Raw genomic sequence first — 21,593 nt, 5'->3', positions numbered from 1 at the left:
TGACGCGGTGCTGCAGTGGGTAGCATGATCGCCTCACTGCAAAAAGGGCACTGTTTCGAGCCTCGGTTGGGTCAGTTGGCATTTCTGTGTGGAGTTTGCATGTTCTTCCTGCGTTCACGTTGGTTTCCTCCGGGTGCTTCGGTTTCCCCCACAAGTACAAAGACATGCGCTATAGGTGAATTGGGTATGCGTCTGCTAAAACTGATCATAGTATATGTGTGTGATTATGTGTGTATGCATGTTTCCCAGTGATATGTTGGAAGGGCATCTGCTGCGTAAAACATGCTGGTTAAGTTGGCGGTTCATTCGGCTGTGGCGACCCCGGATTAATAAAGGGACTAAGCCAAAAAGAAAAGGAATGAATGAAAGCTTAAATAAAACCTAACATAAACATGACAATATACATATATAAAAAATATTTAAAAATTGTAAATAATAATAATAAAAAATTATATATATATATATATATATATATATATATATATATATATATATATATATATATATATATATATATATATATATATATATAAAATGAATATAAAATATTAACCTATAGCATATACTTTTCTGTTGCATTAATCTATTGCATTTCTAATCTTTAGTACTTTTATCGCGGTAATGATAACATTTCAGTATATTGTTCAGCCCTAATGGAAATGCATTTGCCAAATAAATTTTGACTTAGTGAACATTACATCCACATGACTAATCAAATTTCTCCATGTATCTTACTTTATTTACTGTTGATTAGCTGGTCACCAAAACTATAGCCAGCTGCTCGAACGACTTGATGTAAATTCCCCTAATTAGCATTTGTTTAGTTTTTTTCTTTTTGTGAACTGCAAAAAGATTTGTTTAACATTATGATGGAAACCCAGCTAGGGTGACGTTATAATGTTACAACTGTCTGTATGGTTATTTACTTGTCATTTAGCAGACACTTCTTTCCAAAGTGACTTACACTAGTCACTTTATCACTTGTCAATTGTCAAACATTGTACTGAAACACACTTTCCCTCGCTCTGTTTGATTTCAGGTGTTCCTGCCGTCTTTGTTGCAGCATGGGCTGTTGTCAGGGCAACACTGGCGGATGCAAGGTGATTTCATGTGTTTATTCTCACAGACTTGACCTCATGTTCATGAAATGATGATAGATGTCATGTAAAGACTTTGTCTAAACAATTGCAGAGTTAGAAAAAAACAAAAACAAATGTAAATGTGGATGAAAAACTTATTACAGGCTTGACAGTAAAACTAAAAATATACCTTCATTATTTTCTGTTTTCTTTATCATTTAGACTTTGGGTATACAGTGGTGGCAGTATGAAGGCAGGCTTGCCCCAAAGAGTTTTCATGCAATGGAACCTACAGTTGAAGACAAAATGTTTAGCCTTCCTGTGAAATAATTATAAATCAGAGTTATTCTAATGTTTCCCAAGTGATGGTTAACATAGCAAGGACATTTTCACAGTATTCCCTGTTAATTTCTATTTTTTTCTTTCTTTATTTCTTTATTTTTCATATTTATTTAAGTTTGGCTGCAATTAAAAACAACCAAGCTCATTAAAAATTTGCTCAGGACTACGTTTTTGAGAACCGACAATTAATTTATGTACTGGACTACTTTTTTTGCAGTTTTTTTTTTAACAATCCACATGAGGGTGCAGTGTATATTTTAAACCAGTGTTTCTCAACCACGTTCCTGTAGGACCTCCAGGTCTGCACATTTTTCATGTCTCCTTAACCAAAAACACTGAGACTGAAAGGCCTGTAATGTGTGTGACAGACTAAGGAGATATCAGAAACATGCAGTGTCGGTGATCCTCCAGGATCGTGGTTAAGAAACACTGCTTTAGACAGTCTCAAAAACCCTATGGGGCACGTTTTAGAATATTTTATAATATACAAATGTTAATAATATGATTAATATTATATACCAATATATTATATTAAGCCCTTTTTTATGTGCCACAGAATGAATAACTGTTATCCAATGATTATCTAACTAACCCAACATGCCTAGTTAACCTAATTAGCCTAGTTAATCCTTTAAACTACACTTTAAGCAGCATACTAGTATGTTGTGAAACATCTAGTAAAATATTCTGTACTGGCAACGTGGCAAAGACAAAAGAAATTAGTGATTAGAAATTAGAAATTAGGTCAAAACTATTTTAGTTTTTAAAAATGTGATGAAAAAAAATCTGTTAAACAGCACTTAGAGCAAGACAAAAAAACAAAAAAGACAATTTCACAGGAGGGCTAAAGTTGTCTCCAACTGTACCCTATCATATAGTACAAAAAATTATACACATGCATTGCAAAATTCACAAAGCAATAAGTATTTTGATGGGCGTCATAGTTTTGCAGTGGGTAGCATGTTCGCCTCACAGCAAGAAGGTCGCTGATTCGAGCCTTGGCAGGGTCAGTTGTCGTTTCTGTATGGAGTTTGCATGTACTTCCCGTGTTCACATGGGTTTCCTTCAGGTGATCCAGTTTCCCCCACAAGTCCAAAGACATGCGGTATAGGGGAATTGCGTAAGCTAAATTCTCTATAGTGTATGAGTGTGTATGGGTCCCAGTGATGGGTTGCAGCTGAAAGGCCATCCGCTGCATAAAACATATGCTGGATAAGTTGGCGGTTCATTCTGCTGTGGTGACCCCAGGTTAATGAAGTATTTTGCTTCTGACTTTAACTATGCTTGAGTACATAGGGTTCTTTGTGTGAATCATTATTGAGACTAATCCACGTTCATACATCTAAGACCTTTTCAGAGTATTTGTTTTAAACAATTTGCATTTAATATTGTTATTGCAGAATTTCTAGTTTACAGGTTTCATTCTATAATACATAAAAGTGGATCAAACATCTGACAGGATCAAAACAATACTCTAACTGAATTATAATAAGATTTTAATATTTCATTGCTTTTTTTCTTATATTTGATTAGCAGCCATTCCCCTGTGCATTCCTTATAATGTTTCCTTCCAATGTAACAAATGGCAACAGTTAAAACATGGAACACATGCAAAGGCTTTAGATCCTCCAACTTCAAACGCACAAAATGCTAATAAAATCTACATCCAAATAACAGCAATATATTTGAAGAACTTGAAATTTCTTAGTCTGGGCATTACTTTTTAAACTACTGTTAATTATTGTTTACTTATTTTCAACCAGAAGTGCCACCATTTGAAATAAGCAGCCCTTATTGTGGCAAAGTAGATTAAAATGTTAAGGAAATGTTTTTAAACATAGGAAAGAAATACTTGAAGAGACATTTCACCCCAAAATCTTAATTCTGCAAGCCTGTAACCACTAACTTCCATTGTTATATTTTAACGACTATTGAAGTCAATGGTAAAGTTTTCTAATATATATATTTTTTTCAATTGTTGTGTTCTCAACCATGCTTGGTAGAAGTAAAGTATGAGTAAATTATGATTTTTTTTTTTTTTGGTGCACTTTAAATCTGTTCATCTGGCAGGAAATAATATTTAGTCTATAGTCTAATATTTAGCTTATATTAATCTAAGCTAATAAAAACACATTCCAAATCCAGCCACATTGATGCAGTCACATATTGTTTTATTGTTTCAAGTTCAGCAAAACTGTAATGCATTGATGTGACAATCCTGAGCACATTTGCTAGTTAGCGAACTCATTGAGAACTCTGTGTTTTTCTTGGCTCTGTAAATGTTTGCTTTCTTATGTTGAAACATCACTGTTGTTTTATCAGCAGATCATCTAAATGAAGTTGTGTTTTTTGGTGTCAGATTGATGTAGGACCGTGCCCGAGGCACTATCTTTTGCTTGTTTTATTTTCAAACACTTGCTGAATTTCATTGTCTTTCTCCCCTTGAGAGCACAATCTGTATTCTTGCAGCTTACAGGCTGTTAGTGATGCTACAAAAGCAACAACCTGCCGCTTCTCTGGGGAGAACATGCTTTGTCAACATAAGGCTTTGTTTTAGATGTAGTGTTTCTTTTTTTAACTGCTGGTGCTATAAGGTGGCCTAGTTTAGTTCGTCACAGCTCATAGCTTTATCTTTTTTAAAAGTCACACTAAGCATTTAATGTTGTTTAATGATGAAATTATGAAACATCTGATGATATTATTTTTAATGGGTACATTTAAAACATTTAGTATACTTTTTAATTCAATTTTTTAATTTATTGTGATGTTACTGGTAAAAAGCAATCAAATGTTCGTTAACTTTATGAATAAATAAGAAATGTTTATTTTATGTGTATTTACATATTTTCAAAGTTAAAAATAGTCAAATTAAAATTAAGTAAAATAAGTAAAAGTAAAATTAGTTAATTAATAGATAAAATAGATAAAGACAAAAGAACTGCCTAATACGGATAAATACGTAATATTAATACATATATTTATTATAAGTACATAAACATAGATTAACAAATACACAAGTATTGTTTTCTTAAGAAATTTTAGATTTTTTTAAATGTCTAACCACACTAATATATATATATATATATATATATATATATATATATATATATATATATATATATAAACAAATGGATATTTATATATATGTATATATTTACATATATTTATATATATGTTTTACCCAATGTTTAACCCACAACCTGGAGGACACAGACATGCACACAAACACTACAGCCAATTTAGCGTATCTGGCTTAAAATGATTAATTAACGTCTGGCAAACGTTCTGCTCTTCCAGTTTCCTGCAGTTGTTGGTATCTTTATAAAAAAATAATCATGTTAGATATGAGCAGAAAAAGTTTATTTGTCACATTATCTTTGTTAATACTTATCTGTTCATGAATGTATGATCGGCACACACAGGACAAGATTTGACAGATCTGACAAGGCAAACAGGATAGCTTAAAAACACTTCAAAGATAAACAGGTTAACAAGAAAACCTGAGCACCATAAACCAGCAGAAAAATTAGTAAGCCCATGGAAAAATGCTTTCAACCCTATACATCCAAGCATACAAACATACATACATACATATGTACATACATACATACATACTCACATACATACATACATATATACATACATACAAACAAACACTATCGGTCAGTTTTTTTATATTTTTTAATTAAATGATTCTGCTCGTGAAGGTGGCATTTATTTAATATAAAAAATGGTTTAATTATTAAATATTTATATCGTTTTTAAATAATTGTTTTCTTGTTTCAATTGAAATTATTACTGCAGTCATTATTGCTTTTATTACTATTACATTAATAATATAATAATAATAATAATAATTAATATTAGAGTGATTTCTGAAGAATCGTGGGACTCTGAAGACTGGAGTAATAAAGCTGAAAATCCATCATTACAGTCACTGGAATAAATTCTTAAATGAAATGATAAACTACTTTTGAACAGCTATTTTATAGTTCAATTACATTTCACAATTTTGTTGTACTGTATTTTTGATGAAATAAATGCAGCCTTGGTGAGCAGGATGAGCCTATTTTAAAACATTTAAAAATCCAACTGACCACAAACTTTTTATTGATACATGTGTTTATACATACATACATACATACATACATACATACATACATACATACATACATACAGACAGACAGACAGACATACATACATACATACATACATAATGATTTGTTCTTTTATTTAAATTTTTTATTATTATTTTGAAGTAAAAATTATTTGGAAGTTTTCGACACCACATGAAGCAACTTTTGTTTGCTTTAATGATAACCCATTCACAAAGTGAAGTTTTACAAACTAATTTCGAGAGGAGCATGTGATATGAATGACTGCAGCTGGCTACCCATCTACATTCATTAGTAAGCCAATCAGATTAATCCAAACTCACTATAAGTAGCCTAGCTAGAACTAATCCCTTATCTTCATTTTCCAAAAAAGCCCCCCATCCACCCCTCCTCCTCCTTTCCTCCTTTACCACAGGGGAGCTCTCGAGACCCACCTGATCTCGTACTCCCCTCACATGCTCTATGGACCTGGCGGGAGCCCTGGGCATAACTATCTCCGAGCTCAGGGTTTTCTCCCAGGACAACATGCCAAACCTGCTAACAGTTGTCAAACAATATCTTAGTGTGAACTCTTAAAAGGTCATTTGTCAAAAAATAAAAAGGCCTAATCGATTTCAACAGAGGAAAGACAATTTGTCATGTTAAATTAAATTAATTTACAGCAGCTTTGTTTGGGGAAATGAACTCTGTCCATTTGAAGAAAACAACATGCTATTGTAAGGATGATCTTCATCTAATATACAGTATGTTCTATATTTTATGTTTATTCAGCAACTTTCCTCTCATTTTTTTTATTTTAAACCAATTAGAGTTGTGGAGTTCTGAAGCTATTATTTTTCTTTTAGTAATTGGTTCGGAGGAATCAGAGTGCTGATGCTTTTTCTCGTTTCAGCATTGTTTCAGAGCAGAGTTTCTCTTTAAATTGAACAAGAAATTGAAACCTCACTCCAATCACACGCTGTGCTTTAGTGCTTTTCCACGCTTTCATTTGTAGCTGCTTTCACTGGCTGTGTAAAATAAAAGTCCTTTTCACATGGAACACTGTTTGACTGATCAAATTATTTACTAGCTAACTGTTGGACAATCTATAATTGCATCCGAGCTATAAAAATATGCAAAGCTCAGTCTTTGCTTGTCACATGCGCATAATAGAAGTTTAAATTATTAATGAGCAAAAGCTTGTTACAAGTACTCTCAGTAAGCTCATCTAAAATACCGTAAATGCTGATCGTGTTTAAAATACAAAATGTGAATAATAATAGACTTTTAAGGACGAACAAGCATTTTAAAGATTTATATTTAATTTTAATTAAGTTCCTCGTTATTCTTTGTATAAATTCAAAAATAGCCAGCTTAAATTATCTTTTTTCCACTGGAGTGAAATATAAATGAAACATTAGTTTAAGGAAGGTGGGTAGTGAGACCGCAGAGCTGTCAAACGTCCTGACATTTGTGATTTGTAAGTGATGCTGAGTTAATGGCTCTGAAAGACCAGAAGATGTTCCCTTCGGTAATGTGAAAAAGATTACAGGTGTTCTTGAGCCATTTTGATCTGCATTCCTGTTGGAAAGCGGTAGACTGACAATACTGAGGTCATGAAAGAATGTGCATACTGATTAAACATATACCCTGCATGCCAATGAGCACGTTTACTACATAGCTCTTTGGTATTCCATATACTGTATGGTATAGCTTGCAAACCAAATGTTGTCTACATATACATCTGAATATTTATATATTCAGTATTTATAAGTGGCAAATATTACCAAAACTAGTAACAACGTTACAATATTTATAAGTAGCAAATGTAGAGAATAGATTGAAAGTGTTTAATGCAAAAAGTAAAAATAACTTTTATTTTAGCAAATAAATAATATATGTACAGTATTAAGCACACTTTTTTTCAGGTAGTTCTCAAGTGCTGTTTAATGGAGAGAACATTTTTTCAACACATTTTTTAAACTTGATAACTAATTTCTGTTAACTAATTTTAGTAATTGATAATTGATAATACATAATATTTAGTTTTTTTTTTTTTCCAGGATATTAGTATTCAGCTTAAAGTGCAATTTAAAGGCTTAACTAGGTTAGTCAGGTTAATTTGGCAAGTTATTGGACAACAGTAGGTTGTTCTGTAGCCAATCATAAAGAAAATCTAATAATTTTGAGCTTAAAAATTGCTTTTAAAAATTAACAACTGCTTTTATTTTAGCCAAATTAAATAAGACTTTCTCTATGAGAAAAAATACAATTAAAAATATTGTGAACATTTTTCAACATCACTAGGGAAATATTAGAGAAAGAATTACAATTCCACCTTCAGGGCTAATGATTTCTTTCAGCTTATGGAGAGCTGATGTTATGAACTGATGCCCTCAGACATGTGTTAAAACGAATTGTTAGAGATAGATCTCTAAAAGTATAGATTTTGTTTAATATTCTGGTGTTGGCATGTTAATGGTCAAAGTGAAACGGGTCATTTAACACAGTAATTGGGAAACTTAATGAATATTAAACCATCGTTTCAGCAGCTGCTCAGAAATCGTTCGAGGTTACAGAAGTAACCCTTCGTTCCCCGAGGAGGGGAACGGAAGTGCCATGAATGGGAGGATTCGGATCAGAAGCCGCTTATCTGGAGAGTATTGAACGGGCCAATGAATGAAATTAATTGGCAGCGTAAGCTTGCGCAGGTGTGCGACATCTGCAATTATCTCAGCATATAAGCACACCTGAAGCCAGCAGACGCCATCCTTTTAAGCTGAAGAGACTTTCAAACAGCTAAGGGACAGTCATTATGGCGACGGAATATGGCACTTCCGTTCCCCTCCTCGGGGAACGAAGGGTTACTTCTGTAACCTCGAACGTTCCCCTTCGGTTGGGGAACTTCAGTGCCATGAATGGGAGAATATGGAAAGCGCCATAATGACTGCACCTTACCAACACCCCCGATGAGGAGATAGTCAAGCAAGCGTGACGCACCCACATCATGGGGGGCGCGGTCCTCCAACGTGTCCCTGGCCCTAATTTATCCTACTTCAACAGAAGTTTTACGGATTTAGATATATTTTTTGGGAAGTCGTGAGCATCTAGATAATTCTAGGAAATACGACAGTACGTTGGGAAGCGTGCAATCCCGATAGGGAGGACGCTGCGGAGGCCATCCGTTACCCAAGGGGGGGATAGATGGCAGAATTTACCTATGGACTAGCCCTAAAAAGGGGGAGTACGCATAGCAAAAGAGTGGTTAGCGGAGAGGGAAGACACGGGTCCACCCAGGGGGGGGGACTTAACCGTGGCGGAATAAGCATATGGGATCGCCTAGTGGGGATCACGCATAGCAGGCACCTATACCCAAAACGCGGGCTGACCAGCGGGCAGACCTACAACGTAGTGGGCCAGCAAGTGACTCCTCCGCTGAGTCAGTGCTGGGGGCCACGGAGGAATCTGCAGGGCTCACCTGACGGGGAACTTTACTGACAGATAAAAAAGGCGCACGTACCTCCGTGTTAGGGAGAATGGCGCCGCAAGCGTGTATCAACACCCTACCGAGTTGTCTCCTCAATCACCAAAGAGTTACCTAATACCCTTGAGGAAACCGGCTCCACTCGCAGATTGTAAAACCTTGCAAATGTGTTGGGTGTCGCCCAGCCCGCAGCTCTACAGATGTCTGTTAGAGAGGCGCCGCGTGCACGCGCCCAAGAGGATGCAACGCTCCGAGTGGAGTGTGCACGAACTCCCGGGGGACACGGCTGACCTCGACTCGAATAAGCGAGTGAAATGGCATCCACAATCCAGTGGGATAATCTTTGTTTTGATACGGCACTTCCCTGCTGCCGACCGCCATAACAGACAAAGAGCTGCTCAGATGATCTAAAATTCTGAGTACGGTCCACATAAATGCGCAGAGCGCGAACTGGACAAATTAAAGAAAGGGCTGGGTCTGCCTCCTCCGGGGGCAGCGCTTGCAGGTTCACTACCTGATCTCTAAAGGGGGTGGTAGGAACCTTGGGCACATAACCGGGGCGGGGTCTCAGGATGACGTGAGAGTAATCCGGCCCGAATTCCAGGCACGAGTCACTGACCGAAAATGCCTCCAGGTCCCCGACCCTCTTGATGGAGGCCAACGCAACCAGCAGAGCTGTCTTCAGGGACAGAAATCTTAGAGATACTGATTCGAGTGGCTCAAAGGGATCGGATCGCAGACTCGTGAGAACGAGGGCGAGATCCCAAGAGGGCATGAGAGGGGGGCGAGATGGATTAATTCGCCTAGCACCCCTAAGGAACTGGATGACCAGGTTATGCTTTCCCACGGTGCCGCCAGCTACCGCGCTATGATAAGCGGAGATGGCGGCCACGTAAACCTTGAGAGTGGAGGGCGACAGCCTGCTGTCCAACTTCTCTTGAAGGAAAGAGAGCACAACACTAATCTGGCAATTTCGGGGGTCTTCTCTGCGAGAGACGCACCATTCAGAGAATAGACTCCACTTCAGGGCGTAGGCGCGCCTCGTGGAGGGGGCTCTAGCCTGAGTGATGGTATTAACCACCGCAGTCGGTAGGTTACCTAAGTCTTCCTCGCGTCTAGGGACCACACGTGGAGGTTCCAAAGATCTGGGCGAGGGTGCCAGATGGTGCCCTGTCCCTGAGAGAGTAGGTCCTCTCTCAAAGGGATCCGCCAGGGGAGGGCCGTCGCGAGGAGTGAGAGCTCTGATATCCAGGTCCGGTTGGGCCAAAGGGGCGCAACTAGCAGAACCTGTTCCTCGTCCTCCCTGACCTTGCACAGAAACTGCGCGAGCAGGCTCACTGGGGGAAACGCATACTTGCGCATGCCCCGAGGCCAGCTGTGGGCCAGTGCATCCGTGCCGAGAGAGCCCTCGGTCAGGGAAAAAAACAACTGGCAGTGAGCGTTCTCGGGGGAAGCAAACAGATCGATCTGGGCCTCCCCGAATCGCGCCCATATCAGCTGAACAGACTCGGGGTGGAGTCTCCATTCTCCAGGGCGTAACAGCTGTCGTGAGAGCGCATCGGCTGCACGATTGAGCGTGCCTGGGACGTGAATGGCGCGCAGCGATTTCAGCCGCGGGTGACTCCAGAGGAGCAGACGGCGGGCGAGCTGAGACATGCGGCGAGAGCGCATACCCCCCATGCGGTTGATATACGCCGCCGCCGCCATACTGTCCGTCCTGACCAGCACGTGTTGCCGCTCCAGCACCGGTAAAAAGCGGTGGAGAGCGAGGAACACTGCCAACAGCTCTAGGCGATTGATATGCCAATGCAGCTGGGCACCCTTCCAGAGGCCCGCAGCCGCATGCCCGCGACACACGGCCCCCCAACCCGTGTTGGAAGCGTCTGTTGAAACAACAACATGGCTGGACGCCTGTCCTAGAGGCACACCGGCCTGTAGGAACGAGGGGTCGTTCCAAGGGCTGAGGGCGCGGCGACACAGCGCAGTAACCAAGACCCGGTGTGTGCCCGCGTGCCATGCGCGTCTGGGGACCCGATCGTGAAGCCAGTGCTGAAGTGGTCTCATATGGAGCAACCCGAGCGGCGTGACGGCGGCTGCGGATGCCATATGCCCCAGGAGCCTCTGAAAGAACTTCAGTGGGACCACTAGTTTGCTGTCGAGCTCCCTCAGACAGTTCAGCAACAGGCGAGCGCGTTCCTCGGAGAGGTGCGCTACCATGGTGATCGAGTCCAGCTCCATCCCGAGAAAAGAAATCCTCTGCACGGGGGCGAGTTTGCTCTTTTCTCGGTTGACCTGAAGCCCCAGTAGGCGGAGATGCCGAAGCACCTTGTCCCTGTGCATAATCAATTGCTCCCGCGAGTGGGCTAAAATCAGCCAGTCGTCGAGATAATTGAGTATGCGAATGCCCGCGAGCCGAAGGGGCGCTAGGGCACCCTCCGCGAGTTTGGTGAAGACCCGCGGAGACAGAGAGAGCCCGAAGGGGAGGACCTTGTACTGCCACGCTCGACCCTCGAACGCAAACCGCAGAAATTGGCGGTGGCGTGGAAGAATGGAGACATGGAAATACGCGTCCTTCAGGTCTATGGCTGCAAACCAATCCCGAGGACGAACGCATTGGAGAATGCGCCTCTGCGTGAGCATTCTGAACGGCAGCTTGTGCAGACAGCGGTTCAAAACGCGCAGATCTAGGATTGGCCGTGACCCACCGCTCTTTTTGGGTACGATGAAGTATGGGCTGTAAAACCCACTCTCCATCTCGGCTGGAGGAACCGGCTCGATTGCACCCTTCGCCAGGAGGGCAGCAATCTCCTCTCGCAAGACAGGGGCGGACAGGGGGTTGACCCTGGAGAAATACACGCCCGTAAACTTGGGGGGCCGTTTCGCGAACTGAATCGCGTAACCGAGTCTGATTGTGCGTATGAGCCACCGCGAGGGGCTGGCCCGCGCTAACCAGGCAGGCAGAGCCCTCGCTAATGGAGTTATCGCTACAATCGCTGACGTACCAGCGGTGGGGCAGCGCGGAGTGGGTGTGCTGATCCGGGAAGCACGAGGGTCCCGCGGAAGAGCTGGAGGAGAGCGATTCGCTCTGGCTCCGCACCCTGACTCCGGAGAGGGGGCTGGAGGGCTGAGGAAAGGGAGACCGTCCCCCCAGCGCTCGTGAGCCACTGGCGAAGCACGTAGAGTCTGCGAGCCGGAAGGCAGCGCGTCCCGGACTGGCAGAACTCGTGCAGTCACATCCGGGGAAGGGAAAAAGTGCTCTTTTACTGATGTTTTGGTGGCACTGAAAAGTACCGTTGTTATCGGGGCCCCGCCCTCCAGCGGGGAAAGAGCAAGTTTCCTCTTCTCCGGATGGCCTGTCTCAGGGACGCTTCGCGGTCCGTTTACCGGACTTAACGGCGCCCTGGGCAGGAGGGGCTGCCTGCTTTCGAGGTGAACGCCGCGCCCGCTTGGCCGGAGGCGCAGGCGGGGGCGGGGCAGCACTCGTTGGTGGGCGCCCTCGGCGAGGAACAGCGGAGGTGGATGGCTCGGCGGGCGGAGCGGGCTTACGGCCACGCCGATAGATGACATTGCCCATCGCATCCGACTGCTCTTTCACCGCCTTGAATTCCTGGGTGAATTCACCGACGGTGTCACCGAACAGGCCAGCCTGGGATATGGGCGAGTCAAGAAAGCGAACTTTGTCAACGTCGCGCATATCGGCCAGGTTTAGCCAGAGGTGGCGTTCCTGAACCACAAGTGTGGACATCGTCCTCCCCAGCGCACACGCGGCGGACTTAGTAGTCCGAAGAGCATAGTCGGTCGCGGTGCGCAGCTCATGTAATAAGCTTGGGTTGGACCCGCCCTCGTGCAGCTCGGCCAGCGCCTGCGCTTGGTAGCGCTGGTAGGTGGCCATCGCGTGCAAAGCAGAAGCAGCCTGGCCCGCAGCCTTATAAGCTCTGGCTCCGAGGGAGGCAGACAACCTACAGGCTTTGGACGGGAGGCGGGGCAAACCCCGCCACGTAGAGGCGCCGCGCGGACAAAGATTGACCGCGATAGCGCGCTCCACTGACGGGATCGCCTCATACCCCCTGGCAGCTCCGCCGTCAAGGGCGGTGAGGGCGGAGGCACTCGCAGCACGGGCAGAGAAAGGTGCCCTCCAGGACTGCGTGAGCCTACTGTGCACTTCCGGGAAGAAGGGGACGAGAGGCTTCGAAGGCTTCGCCTTCTGGTCCTCTACGTAGCACCCATCTAGTCGGTCCGGCCGCGGAGCTGGGGGATAAACCATCTCCAACCCCACGGCCGAAGCAGCCCGGGAAAGCACGGCTAACATGTCCGCTTCAGGATCCGATTTGACAGCGCTCACCTGCCCGGAGGGGGCGAGCGGGTCCGGATCTTCGTCGGACAGTGAAAGCCCACCCTCCGATGCCGCGGAGGACATCTGATCTCCGGTGTCAGCGAGTGTGAGAGCTACCATCTGGTTAGACGGATCACTCTCACCACCCGAAGCTTGGATGGAGCGCCGTGAGGAGCGAGAGGTCCGCGAGCCCGTGGGCGGCGGATTAGCTCCCGCTGAAACCCTCAGATCTGCCCGAGCGCCCGCTGCTTTTTTAGAGCAGGAGGCAACTGGGGTGGCTCGCTCTCTTGCGAAAGTTAGCCGCGATCTTAGCTGTGCAACGGTCATGGCATCGCAATGACGACATGAACCGCCCGCGAGCACCGCATTAACATGCTGGACCCCCAAACATGCAATGCAGTGATCGTGTCCATCATCCGGAGACAGGAAACCCCCGCATCCAGAAACGCACAGTCGGAGCGCCATCCTGAAAAGGACGTGCTGCACGACTGTGTTGCTCTTTTAGGAAAGTTGCAACTATACGCACCGCTCTGGAGGACCGGACCCAAAGAACCGCAGGCAAGGGAGTAACCCAGCTCGACCGTCTGCCACCGCGAAGACCCACTCTGGACCGGGAGACACACTCGTTCGCTCTGAAGTGCTGATCAGCAAGAGGAACCCTCATCGACTCACTCAGAAAGGTTCTGAAGCGAAAAGGATGGCGTCTGCTGGCTTCAGGTGTGCTTATATGCTGAGATAATTGCAGATGTCGCACACCTGCGCAAGCTTACGCTGCCAATTAATTTCATTCATTGGCCCGTTCAATACTCTCCAGATAAGCGGCTTCTGATCCGAATCCTCCCATTCATGGCACTGAAGTTCCCCAACCGAAGGGGAACTATCAGTATAGAGCAGATCTGTGCACTGGCTCTTAACTTCTTCTTCAACTTTTATTTAATTAGCACCGTAACATTTACAATATCTCCACACACACAAATTAAATAATTATGGTAAACACACATAAAATAATCAATTTTATAGCTTCAGTTCACAAAATAGCACGTATGTTTTTCTAAATTTTACAATTTTGTCCCAAGCAACTTACAGTTGAGGAGGCATATAGTAATTTTAGGGCATTTAGCGATTATAAACAGAAGCTCCGAAATAGTTCTAATGAATTTTTTTTGTGGTGTATTAAATTTCTCAAATGCCACTGTTAATAATATGACTCATAATGCCAACTACCAAATAGTGCACATAGAAAAGAGAGTAGAGATTTTAAATTTATTTAATTTTATTTTTAGGTTTTTTTTTCACATATTATAACCTGTATTTACTCATTTTTTACTTACAGATAACCTGATTACCTGACAACTTCTAAAACTTTCATTCATTCATTTATTTTCTTTTCGGCTCAGTACCTTTATTAATCTGGGGTCGCCACAGGGGAATGAACCGCCAACTTATCCATCACGTTTTTACGCAGCCCATGCCCTTCCAGCCGCAACCCATCTCATCTTCAAATAAGCTATTTTTCCAGAGTATCTGCTCAAATGAAGCTTAATAGGCCCACATTAGAGCAAATCATCTACTGTTGAGTTTAACAACACAGGATTTAGGATTCAAAGGGGTCCACTGGGATCTTTGAGGTAATGTTTTTCACATGCTTTAATTTTGTTGAACCCAGCATTTTTTACAGTGTAGACTGTTAAAATTGCTGGGTTCCACACAATCAATTTGAATTAAGTTGGCTTTTATTATTTATTCACAAATTTAAGTTGACTGAACATAAAACAATTAATTTGTCACAAAAACACATAAGAATTGTGTTGTTTTAGCTCATTTTAAAAAAAGTAGCACACAGCAAATGTCATTTTTTTCACCACAGCGGAATCAACCACCAACTTATCCAGCAAGTTTTTACACAGCGGATGCCCTTCCAGCCGCAACCCATCTCTGGGAAACTTCCACACACACATTCACACACACACTCATACACAACGGACAATTTAGCCTACCCAATTTACCTGTACCGCATGTCTTTGGACTGTGGGGGAAACCGGAGCACCTAGAGGAAACCCACGCGAACACAGGGAGAACATGCAAACTCCACACAGAAACGCCAACTGAGCCGAGGCTCGAACCAGTGACCTTCTTGCTGTGAGGCGACAGCACTACCTAATGCGTCACTGCTTCGCCACTGAGTTATTTTGCATTTTGTTTTTACTCGATTTTAAATCATGCTCCAAAATCAAAGCTGTTTATAATAATAAACTGTTATGACCTACACTGTAAAAAGCATATTGCTGCCTTCAATTTTTTTTTGTAGTTTGATCAAAAAACCTTCTAGTCATCTCAACTTACATAAATCAAACTGATTAAAAATATTAGGTTAAACTTTATATAACTTAAAAAATTTAGTTGAAAATATTTGTTGTCTTGACATTTTGTCATTACACTTTTTACAGCGTAGGGGTTTAACCATAACTGAAATGGGTTGGCTATTATGTGAGTGAAAAATTATAAATGGAATTGAAACAAATGAATGAAGGATGTGTTGAACCAGAGAGATATAGCAATTGTGAAAGTATTCATTTTTTTTTTTGGGGAATCTCTCCAGGTACTGTCAAAATAATAAACTAAACACATATTTTGTTAAATAACTAAATTGTTTTAAATACAAACAAAAGAAGATGAAACCCAATTTAATGTTTAGCTGATTTGTACTATACATTTTAAAATTGCAGGCTTCCACACAATTCATTCATGTTGTCCCAACTCAAATCTATTAAGTTAACTTAAATCAAAGTGGATTGATCATTAAAAAAAATTAAGTTATCCCAAAAAATCCCAAGAATGTATTGTTTTTGTTCATTTTAAATAAGTCATTTGAACAAGCAGCAATAATCATTTTAAATGTATAAGCTCACTTTACCAACTACACTTTAAAAAATCCTGGTTGCCTTAAATTTTTAAGCTGAATCAAATAAACCTTATGAGTTCATTGAACTTATATTATGTAAAACTGCTTGCATAAGTTATAAAATTAAGTTAACACATGATTAGCTTAGTTAAGTTACAATAAACTAAAAACATATGCTGTCATGACTAATTATTCATATAATGGGTTATTAATCATTCATATATAGGGCTTTTAATGTTTATTTTTTAATAAAGAAAAGAGGCTTTTCCAGAGATGGGTTGCAGCTGGAAGGGCATCCGCTGCGTAAAACATATGCAGGATAAGTTGGCGGTTCATTCCGCTTTGGTGACCCCAGATCAATCAAGGGACTAAGCTGAGAAGAAAATGTAATGAATGAATAAAGAAAAGAAGGAGAAAATAGGAAAATGAATTTCCCATCCCCCACATGCACTGCCACTCCACCAAAATAAACGGAGATCAAATTTGAAAGAATGTTTGTTCGTTATTTACAAACCTCTTTTTCAAATTCTATGATTAAGAGATCATTTTACAACAAAAACTTAAAAGCCTAAGTTTCTGTAGCCTGCTGTTTACAGAAAAGACATTTCCACAGCTATTGAAAAGCTTGATCGCCCTTTGACTTCTTCCTAGACCAAGAAACTGTCAACAATGTTTGAATCGTAGATCTCTGCTCCCTTTATAGCTGAGCACACTAAAATGTTAGAAATATGTTATGAAACAATATGAATATCATATAATTGTTTCTAAACTTAACCAGCAGCCAGTGGAAAGGCAATACACTGTAGTAATGTGATGCTTTAAAAAAAACAAGCCTTTGTACAGCAATCTCTACAAGCTGCAGACAAGATAATTACCGCTGTCAGATCTCAACACAGAGGGAGTTGCAATAGTCCAGTTACAGGGTATTTAAAGCATGAACAAGTATCTCCAAATCTTTTAGGAAGGGTTTTAACCTCCAACTTGTTCTAAGCCGAAAACAAATGCTTTTTGCAACAGATTATATTGTTCCTTGACAAAAGGCAATAGGTAGTTAAGATAACAAGATGCTGTCTTTTTGCTATTTCTAAACTTCTCTGTAAATTTTGCTCAACAAAATATCATCATCTAAAGTGAAGCTGTGTAACTAGCTTGTTACTGTTGTTAATAATGATATACAATAAAATTCATAGGATGAGTCAGTCACTGGTTTTCATGTGATTATTACATTTCTGCAGTTGAACACTACTATTGGAACTATTAAACCTGTTCAGCCTGACATTTAAATCTAATTAATAATTAAATTTGTTTTTGTATTTTATTATTATAATTATTCTTCATGTTATGTATATTATATATACTCCAATATATATATATATATATATTATTATTATGGGGATGTTCAAAACAATTAATTAATAAATTAACCAATTTTCTTGTACAACTAAAATTAACAGATGCAAACAAGCAAATTCTCTGAAAATGTTGTTAAATAATTGATTTTTAATGTCAAATAAATGATCTTTAAGATTGGTTAGTACACTTATCGACCACTTTATTAGGTACACCTTACTAGCACTGTGTTGGACCCCTTTTGCCTTAATTCCTCGTGGCGTAGATTCAACAAGGTACTGGAAATATTCCTTCGAGATTTTGGTCCATACTGACATAATAGCATCATGAAGTTGCTGCAGATTTGTCAGCTGCACATCCATGATGTGAATTTGCCATTCCACCACTTCCCAAAGGTGCTCTATTGGATTGAGATCTGGTAACTGTGGAGGCCATTTGAGTACAGTGAACTCATTGTTATGTTCAAAAAACCAGTCATGATTTGTGCTTTATCCTGCTGGTAGTAGCCATCAGAACATGGGTACACTGTGGTCATAAAGGGATGTGGCGTTGACACAATGCTCAATTGGTACTTATGGGCCTGAAGTGTCCCAAGAAAATATTCGCCACACCATTACACCACCACCAGCAGCCTGAACACTTGATACAAGGAAGGAAGGATCCATGCCTTCATGTTTTGACCCTACCACCGAATTTGCTGCAGAAATCGAAACTCATCAGACTAGGCAATGGTTTTTTACCCTTCTTCTGCCAAAATCTGGTGAGCCTGTGTGAATTGTAACCTCAGTTTTACTTTTCTTAGCCGACAGGAGTGGCAACTGGATATTTTCTCTTTTTCAGACCATCTATGTAAACTTTAGAGATGTTTGTGCCTGAAAATCCCAGTAGATCAGCAGTTGCTGAAATACTCAGACCAGCCCGTCTGGCATCAATAACCATGGCAAAATTAAATTCACTTAAATCACCTTTCTTCCCTATTCTGATGCTCAGTTTGAACTGCAGAACTCTTGATAAATTCTACATGCCTAAATGCGTTGAGTTGCTGCCATGTGATTGGCTGATTAGAAATTTGTATTGACGAGCAGAAAGACAGGTGTCCCTAAAGTGGCCGTCGAGCAAGTGTATTTATTCATTCATTTAAATATATATATATAAATATATAAATAAATAAATAAATATATATATATATATATATATATATATATATATATATATATATATATATATATATATATATATATATATATATATATATATATATATTTTTTTTTTTTTTTTTTTTTGCCTTAGTCCCTTTATTATTCAGGGATCGCCTCAGCGGAATTAACCATTAACCCATCCAGCATGTTTTACACAGCATATGTTTATATATATATATATATATATATATATATATATATATATATATATATATATATATATATATATATATATATATATATATATATATATAATATATATATATATATATTTTTTTTTTTTTTTTTTTTTTAATACATATATAAATTCATTTTCACTTGTTGAAATGACATGAGCAAGTTTCTGTATTTTCACTGTAGCATACTGCCTCTCATAACATTGCATAACAGCCAAAATAAATCATATATGAAGATTCTGTTTACCAGGTTTATTCACACTCAACTGGTTAGAATTGTCAGATTATTTCTGGTGGTGGGTGGCATCGCTCATCTATGTGCAAATATGGTTCTTCAGTGTTCCCCTCTTGATGTCTTTCCGCTGTGAAGCTTGTTTTATTTACTATTGTTATATAAAAGCCAGTGACTCATTCTCATTTTAATGAGTCCTTGTTAGATTGCATATACTATATAAGAAACAACAGGACTCCTTCCTTGAGTCCTTTGTAGAATGGACTATCACACGACACACTTCCCCAATCTCTCATATAAATCAAGACCTTCCAGGCAAAACTGTTTTTTTTTTTTTCATGCACATTTTAATTTTTGAGACTTTCAGACTAATGTAAAGAAAATGTCCAAGATACACTTTTAGGCATTTATTCTGTCACAATTTGTCCATTGTGTTAATTTTTAAAGAACATTTTCTCTAAATAGTTTTTTTTTTCCCTAAACTGAGCCATCAGCACTTATGTAGACCAGACTTTAGTTTTATTTATATCTATATTCTGAAAGATTTACAAAGGAGATATGTTCATACATAATTTACTTGATTATTTACATTTTACTCTACAAACATATACTGTAGTATAGATATAAGTATAGATTTATTTCTAAATTGCGGAGTGATAAAAAGAGATGCCCACATGTTTAATAAAAAACATGTTTATTTAAATTAAATATTGCTTCATTTGCATATTTTAACAAAACATTTTAGAAAACTACAAATTTCTTAATAAATAATATAATACTAAAACTAAGGACTTTAAAATAAACTTAGAAAGTATGGTGAAAACTACTGGATACAGTATTTAAATACCCTGTTTACTAACGGTGACTTGCCTTGCAGTCGTTTTTAAATGAGGCAAATATAAAAGAATTTAATATTCTCTGCATAATTATAATTGATGTTCATATGACTCTTCAGTTTTCCGTCTGACTTGCCATGAATTCAGTATCACTATGCATGCTTACAGTATATCCTATTTACAAACCATGTTCTTTGATCGGCAGATTATCCATTCAGCTGCACATCATAGTAAACAACTCTAATGGGATTAAGAGTGCCGTAACAAATTGGTGGCAAACCAGTGGAAATGAGTTGGATAAACTGCCGGAGCTTTCTCAAAGAGAAAGAGGGGGTCATTGGCTAAAAGCAGAGCCATAGAGACTAAACTCCATCCTTCTGATTTATACTAAATGTTCCGTGAAGTACAGTATATCATTACAGTGTTAGGATCTGCCTCTAGGACTGCAAGTGTTTGAGCTGTTCTCCCACCATCTCACTCTGCGCCTTTTAAAATTTCTCCTGCATTATAATCCATGTGTGCCGGTTCATTTATCTGTTCGATCTGTCGTTATCTGTGCAGATGCTGGGAGCTGAGTGCGGGAAACATCAAATGGATCTACCAGGTTCCCATTCTGACAGCCATTGGGGTGAGTAAAAGTGACGCGGAGAACTAATAAACACTGCATGATAACCAAGAGGCAGCCTGGGAATCAGTTCAAAGACTAAGGCAAATTTGCCTGAGGAGGGAGACTTTGCCTGAACTTTTTCTCTTTCCTGTCATACAACATGCCAAGATGAAAAGCTCTTTGGCAAAGGCAAATGTCAGAAAAACTGGCAATAACATTACCATAATTACAACGTGTATGTGTGTGCTTCTGCCAGTCCTGCCAATTATTGGATGCAGACAATAACATGATTCAGACCTGGGCACCGTTAGCAGAAACTGAAGCATCTCAGTGGGGTGCCCACATGTTAACCTTACTTCTCCTTTCTCAATCATTGTGTTCATTTAAAATATGTTCTTGCATTTAAATATGTGCGTTATATAAATAGTTTAAAGTCCTGTTATGTGTTAAAATGTATTTTGGTGTTTTTTGGAGGAGTTCCAAACAATTAATATGTTAATATGCATGCAAGGTCAAAAACGCTTTCATTTACTTACATTCAGTTATATTTCCTAATTATCCGAATGACTCTCATGTGATTTGTTCTGAAAGTAATGTTTCCAAACCCCACTTTTCTGTGATGGTAATCACATTTTTAAACCTTTTCAGGCAGCTGAAAAATATCACTCTAAAACCAGTAGCGTTTTGTGAAAACTGCATACTGATCTTTTGTAACCCTGCATTTAGATTACCCTCAGCAAATCCACAGTGATATCTGTGTGGTCCAGCAATTTGATGGCTGGTCATGTGAGATCATAGTTTCTGTAATTCTCCAGCTTTCACAGCTGGCCTGCTGCTCTCTGGCCAATCTTCTGCCATCCAGGTGGCAGAGAGGGTCACCGATGATGTATTTCTGATAGTCCATCATCGAGAGCTGTGAGAGTGTTGGATCAACAGATGCTGAACCATCTCATTGAAGT

The 21,593-nt window shown here is 40.2% G+C and overlaps 2 protein-coding genes across 4 annotated transcripts in view; one reads left to right on the top strand and one right to left on the bottom strand.

Moving 5' to 3' along the window:
- The window catches only part of LOC148679658 (uncharacterized), a 178,641-nt gene that overhangs the window by 91,704 nt on the left and 65,344 nt on the right, over positions 1–21,593 (bottom strand). The gene's annotated exons all lie outside the window — the stretch shown is intronic.
- Positions 1–21,593, top strand: part of pth2ra (parathyroid hormone 2 receptor a) — a 199,880-nt gene that overhangs the window by 153,752 nt on the left and 24,535 nt on the right. For all 3 annotated transcript variants that reach the window (XM_087265949.1, NM_131377.1, XM_087265950.1), the window contains 2 exon segments: positions 1,040–1,100; positions 20,589–20,655. In XM_087265949.1, the coding sequence (XP_087122075.1) occupies positions 1,040–1,100; positions 20,589–20,655 (128 nt within the window).

The sequence above is a fragment of the Danio rerio genome, chromosome 9 (genome assembly GCF_052040795.2).
Source record: "Danio rerio strain M-AB ecotype USA chromosome 9, GRCz13ab, whole genome shotgun sequence".
Lineage (NCBI taxonomy): Eukaryota > Metazoa > Chordata > Actinopteri > Cypriniformes > Danionidae > Danio > Danio rerio.
Note: the sequence above shows the minus strand (reverse complement) of the source record. Positions and strands in the feature narration are given on the sequence as shown.